The 6696-nt window shown below is 49.3% G+C and overlaps 1 protein-coding gene across 1 annotated transcript in view; it reads left to right on the forward strand.

The window, feature by feature from the left end:
• LOC146830149 (butyrophilin subfamily 1 member A1-like) overlaps window positions 1-6136 on the forward strand; it is a 158615-nt gene extending 152479 nt beyond the window's left edge. Inside the window, exon 6 of the mRNA XM_085604019.1 lies at window positions 4689-6136. Coding sequence (XP_085460145.1) covers window positions 4689-5188 — 500 coding nt within the window. The 3' untranslated portion in view covers window positions 5189-6136. The remainder of the gene's footprint in view (window positions 1-4688) is intronic.
• Window positions 6137-6696: the final 560 nt, after the last annotated feature.

The following is a 6696-nucleotide window of genomic DNA, read 5'->3' on the forward strand; positions in this document are numbered from 1 at the left end:
TCTCCTCTCTGTGCAGTGCTGTGGTCACTGGGCTGGTCTGTGATACATCTGAGGTCACACAGTATGTCATTAACTCTCTCTCCTCTCTGTGCAGTGCTGTGGTCACTGGGCTGGTCAGTGATACATCTGAGGTCACACAGTATGTCATTAACTCTCTCTCCTCTCTGTGCAGTGCTGTGGTCACTGGGCTCGTCTGTGATACATCTGAGGTCACACAGTATGTCATTAACTCTCTCTCCTCTCTGTGCAGTGCTGTGGTCACTGGGCTGGTCTGTGATACATCTGAGGTCACGCAGTATGCCATTAACTCTCTCTCCTCTCTGTGCAGTGCTGTGGTCACTGGGCTGGTCAGTGATACATCTGAGGTCACGCAGTATGCCATTAACTCTCTCTCCTCTCTGTGCAGTGCTGTGGTCACTGGGCTGGTCAGTGATACATCGGAGGTCACGCAGTATGCCATTAACTCTCTCTCCTCTCTGTGCAGTGCTGTGGTCACTGGGCTGGTCAGTGATACATCTGAGGTCACACAGTATGCCATTAACTCTCTCTCCTCTCTGTGCAGTGCTGTGGTCACTGGGCTGGTCTGTGATACATCTGAGGTCACACAGTATGTCATTAACTCTCTCTCCTCTCTGTGCAGTGCTGTGGTCACTGGGCTGGGCAGTGATACATCTGAGGTCACACAGTATGTCATTAACTCTCTCTCCTCTCTGTGCAGTGCTGTGGTCACTGGGCTGGTCTGTGATACATCTGAGGTCAAACAGTATGTCATTAACTCTCTCTCCTCTCTGTGCAGTGCTGTGGTCACTGGGCTGGTCTGTGATACATCTGAGGTCACACAGTATGTCATTAACTCTCTCCTCTCTGTGCAGTGCTGTGGTCACTGGGCTGGTCTGTGATACATCTGAGGTCACACAGTATGTCATTAACTCTCTCTCCTCTCTGTGCAGTGCTGGTGTCTCTGGGCTGGTCAGTGATACATCTGAGGTCACACAGTATGTCATTAACTCTCTCTCCTCTCTGTGCAGTGCTGTGGTCACTGGGCTGGTCTGTGATACATCTGAGGTCACACAGTATGTCATTAACTCTCTCTCCTCTCTGTGCAGTGCTGTGGTCACTGGGCTGGCCAGTGATACATCTGAGGTCACACAGTATGTCATTAACTCTCTCTCCTCTCTGTGCAGTGCTGTGGTCACTGGGCTGACTGTGATACATCTGAGGTCACACAGTATGTCATTAACTCTCTCTCCTCTCTGTGCAGTGCTGTGGTCACTGGGCTGGTCAGTGATACATCTGAGGTCACACAGTATGTCATTAACTCTCTCTCCTCTCTGTGCAGTGCTGTGGTCACTGGGCTCGTCTGTGATACATCTGAGGTCACACAGTATGTCATTAACTCTCTCTCCTCTCTGTGCAGTGCTGTGGTCACTGGGCTGGTCTGTGATACATCTGAGGTCACGCAGTATGTCATTAACTCTCTCTCCTCTCTGTGCAGTGCTGTGGTCACTGGGCTGGTCTGTGATACATCTGAGGTCACGCAGTATGTCATTAACTCTCTCTCCTCTCTGTGCAGTGCTGTGGTCACTGGGCTGGTCAGTGATACATCTGAGGTCACGCAGTATGCCATTAACTCTCTCTCCTCTCTGTGCAGTGCTGTGGTCACTGGGCTGGTCAGTGATACATCTGAAGTCACACAGTATGTCATTAACTCTCTCTCCTCTCTGTGCAGTGCTGTGGTCACTGGGCTGGTCTGTGATACATCTGAGGTCACACAGTATGTCATTAACTCTCTCTCCTCTCTGTGCAGTGCAGTGGTCACTGGGCTGGGCAGTGATACATCTGAGGTCACACAGTATGTTATTAACTCTCTCTCCTCTCTGTGCAGTGCTGTGGTCACTGGGCTGGTCTGTGATACATCTGAGGTCACACAGAATGTCATTAACTCTCTCTCCTCTCTGTGCAGTGGTCACTGGGCTGGTCTGTGATACATCTGAGGTCACACAGTATGTCATTAAGTATCTCTCCTCTCTGTGCAGTGCTGTGCTCACTGGGCTGGTCAGTGATACCTCTGAGGTCACACAGTATGTCATTAACTCTCTCTCCTCTCTGTGCAGTGCTGTGCTCACTGGGCTGGTCAGTGATACCTTTGAGGTCACACAGTATGTCATTAACTCTCTCTCCTCTCTGTGCAGTGCTGTGCTCACTGGGCTGGTCAGTGATACCTCTGAGGTCACACAGTATGTCATTAACTCTCTCTCCTCTCTGTGCAGTGCTGTGGTCACTGGGCTAGTCTGTGATACATCTGAGGTTACACAGTATGTCATTAACTCTCGCTCCTCTCTGTGCAGTGCTGGTGTCTCTGGGCTGGTCAGTGATACATCTGAGGTCACACAGTATGTCGTTAACTCTCTCTCCTCTCTGTGCAGTGCTGGTGTCTCTGGGCTGGTCAGTGATACATCTGAGGTCACACAGTATGTCGTTAACTCTCTCTCCTCTCTGTGCAGTGCTGGTGTCTCTGGGCTGGTCTGTGATACATCTGAGGTCACACAGTATGTCATTAACTCTCTCTCCTCTCTGTGCAGTGCTGTGGTCACTGGGCTGGTCTGTGATACATCTGAGGTCACACAGTATATCATTAACTCTCTCTCCTCTCTGTGCAGTGCTGTGGTCACTGGGCTGGTCAGTGATACATCTGAGGTCACGCAGTATGCCATTAACTCTCTCTCCTCTCTGTGCAGTGCTGTGGTCACTGGGCTGGTCAGTGATACATCTGAGGTCACACAGTATGTCATTAACTCTCTCTCCTCTCTGTGCAGTGCTGGTGTCTCTAGACTGGGCAGTGATACATCTGAGGTCACACAGTATGTCATTAACTCTCTCTCCTCTCTGTGCAGTGCTGGTGTCTCTGGACTGGTCAGTGATACATCTGAGGTCACACAGTATGTCATTAACTCGCTCTCCTCTCTGTGCAGTGCTGGTGTCTCTGGACTGGGCAGTGATACATCTGAGGTCACACAGTATGTCATTAACACTCTCTCCTCTCTGTGCAGTGCTGGTGTCTCTGGACTGGGCAGTGATACATCTGAGGTCACACAGTATGTCATTAACTCGCTCTCCTCTCTGTGCAGTGCTGGTGTCTCTGGACTGGGCAGTGATACATCTGAGGTCACACAGTATGTCATTAACTCGCTCTCCTCTCTGTGCAGTGCTGGTGTCTCTGGACTGGGCAGTGATACATCTGAGGTCACACAGTATGTCATTAACTCGCTCTCCTCTCTGTGCAGTGCTGGTGTCTCTAGACTGGGCAGTGATACATCTGAGGTCACACAGTATGTCATTAACTCGCTCTCCTCTCTGTGCAGTGCTGGTGTCTCTGGACTGGGCAGTGATACATCTGAGGTCACACAGTATGTCATTAACTCTCTCTCCTCTCTGTGCAGTGCTGTGGTCACTGGGCTGGTCTGTGATACATCTGAGGTCACACAGTATATCATTAACTCTCTCTCCTCTCTGTGCAGTGCTGTGGTCACTGGGCTGGTCAGTGATACATCTGAGGTCACGCAGTATGCCATTAACTCTCTCTCCTCTCTGTGCAGTGCTGTGGTCACTGGGCTGGTCAGTGATACATCTGAGGTCACACAGTATGTCATTAACTCTCTCTCCTCTCTGTGCAGTGCTGGCTTCTCTGGACTGGGCAGTGATACATCTGAGGTCACACAGTATGTCATTAACTCTCTCTCCTCTCTGTGCAGTGCCGGTGTCTCTAGACTGGGCAGTGATACATCTGAGGTCACACAGTATGTCATTAACTCGCTCTCCTCTCTGTGCAGTGCTGGTGTCTCTGGACTGGGCAGTGATACATCTGAGGTCACACAGTATGTCATTAACTCTCTCTCCTCTCTGTGCAGTGCAGTGGTCACTGGGCTGGGCAGTGATACATCTGAGGTCACACAGTATGTTATTAACTCTCTCTCCTCTCTGTGCAGTGCTGTGGTCACTGGGCTGGTCTGTGATACATCTGAGGTCATGCAGTATGTCATTAACTCTCTCTCCTCTCTGTGCAGTGCTGTGGTCACTGGGCTGGTCTGTGATACATCTGAGGTCACACAGTATGTCATTAGCTCTCTCTCCTCTCTGTGCAGTGCTGTGGTCACTGGGCTGGTCAGTGATACATCTGAGGTCACGCAGTATGCCATTAACTCTCTCTCCTCTCTGTGCAGTGCTGTGGTCACTGGGCTGGTCAGTGATACATCTGAAGTCACACAGTATGTCATTAACTCTCTCTCCTCTCTGTGCAGTGCTGTGGTCACTGGGCTGGTCTGTGATACATCTGAGGTCACGCAGTATGCCATTAACTCTCTCTCCTCTCTGTGCAGTGCTGGTGTCTCTGGACTGGGCAGTGATACATCTGAGGTCACACAGTATGTCATTAACTCGCTCTCCTCTCTGTGCAGTGCTGGTGTCTCTGGACTGGGCAGTGATACATCTGAGGTCACACAGTATGTCATTAACACTCTCTCCTCTCTGTGCTGTGCTGGCTTCTCTGGACTGGGCAGTGATACATCTGAGGTCACACAGTATGTCATTAACTCTCTCTCCTCTCTGTGCAGTGCTGGTGTCTCTGGACTGGGCAGTGATACATCTGAGGTCACACAGTATGTCATTAACTCTCTCTCCTCTCTCTACAGCGCTGGTGACTCTGGATCCAGACACAGCCTTTGAATCTCTCACCCTGTCTGAGGATGGGAAACGTGTGAGATGGACAGACACACCGGAGACCCGGCCGGACAATCTGAAGAGATTTACTCTGTGGCCCATTGTGCTGGGGCAGGAGGGGATCATCTCGGGGAGGCATTACTGGGAGGTGCAGGAGTTGGCGGGTTGGTGGTATGTGGGGGTCGCGCGAGACTCTGTGGGAAGGAACTATATCTATACGTACCCTGAGGAGGGGTTCTGGGCTGTGGAGCACTGGGATGAGGAATACTGGGCTCTCACCTCCTCTCCTACCCACCTGCACCCCCATCAGATCCCCCTGAAGCTAGGAGTGTACCTGGACTATGAGGGGGGGCAGCTGTCCGTGTACAACGCAGACACCTGGGAGGAGCTTTTCACCTTCCATGACACTTTTACCGGGGTGCTGCACCCTTTCTTCTGGCTCGATGAAGGTGCTGATCTGCGCCTGGTGTAATAAAGCGCACCCCCAGAAATTCAGTAACAGTGCACAGAAAGATATACACAACCCCTCCTGCTCTTTAACTTCCTGCGTCTCGTGGTTTCAGCTACCTTCTCACTAGGGGCTGTACCCCGACTTCTTGTTCTGGCCAGTGACAGGCCTGTGCCTCATGTAATAAACCAACCCGTCTGCCCTAGGGCCTTTCACCAGGGGGTGCACCTCTATTTCTTGGTCTGGTCAAGGATGGACCTGCACCCTTGCTCTCTTCCCGGGGATCCACTCCTACTTCCGGTTACTGACAGACCTTCACCTGGAGTAATCGCTAGAGCCCTCATCTCCCCCATAACAATCCTTTACCTTAACATCAGGGAGGCACTGAACTGCGCTTCGCGTGGAGGGGTGGTAGGGTTGGTCAGAGCATGGGTGTTGGAAGGAGTGACTTCAGTTGGGGTGGTCGGGGCATGCTGGATGGGTTGGGCACAGCTAGGCCACATCAAGTGCCCTGGAAACTTCTGCAGGGTGCTGTGAAGAGCTGGCATGTGGAGAGGGAGAGTCCAGGATGCAAATAAAGGTGATGTCTCCTCTAAGTGTATGTGTCTATTGCCAAGAGATGGCCAATGTTGGTGTGCATTTTTACTGATTTCTCATGTTTTATGCCAGAAACTAATGCCTGTGAATATGTTTTAAGATTCTGCAAAAGGCTCCAACATAATTCTGAAGTAGACCTTCCTATGAAGTTGTCTGTATTCATTTTTAACATGGCCTTTCTGTCTTTGTTTACTTTAGTTATCGGTCATTGGTCATTAGGGCAGCTGTAGAAAACAGTTTAAAGTGTTTTCTTCTCAAATTTGCTGTTTAAAGTATGTAGTGATGAGGGGAAAAATACAATCTGAAGCGATTTTTTCTATTTTTTATTATCATCATTTTAAAATGAGTTATTCGAGTGGATGAAATTAGTTTCTCTCTTAATCAGTTATTTTGTTGACTATTCATAACTAAATTGTACATACGAAGAGTTGTTTTTAATATTCATGCTTTAATCCATTTCGTAGTATACTTTCATGTTACTGAAAAGTATAGAATAAAGTTATCACTAACTGACTGACTGATTTTTCTAGTTTTTGTACAAGCAGGGACATTAAAATACCAATCGTACCGGTATAAAACCAGCCAGGTAATAACCCTATAAGTGGCTAGCGCCAAGAAGCCACTAATGGTTTATTGTGTTTTACCAATAATATACACTCACTAGTAGTTCGTGTTTTACTGAATTCGGATGAGTTACACAGTGTTGCGTTGCTGTGTCTCGCATTTATAGTGCTGTATTCTGTGACATATGGCTAGCGCCAAGGCTCCTGATTGGCTGGCTTATACAGGGTGAAGAAAACCCAGCACTGACAGTCCAGAATGTAAGTAAGTGTGAGGACTGGGATTAATTCAAACACTTAACTTTTTGTTTTGCCTTTCTTACATTGAGGCAGCACCTTTGCTTCTGCGTGGGGTAGAAGTTCCACCCCCTCATT

The sequence above is a fragment of the Triturus cristatus genome, chromosome 5_1 (assembly GCF_964204655.1).
Source record: "Triturus cristatus chromosome 5_1, aTriCri1.1, whole genome shotgun sequence".
NCBI classification, from domain to species: Eukaryota; Metazoa; Chordata; class Amphibia; order Caudata; family Salamandridae; genus Triturus; species Triturus cristatus.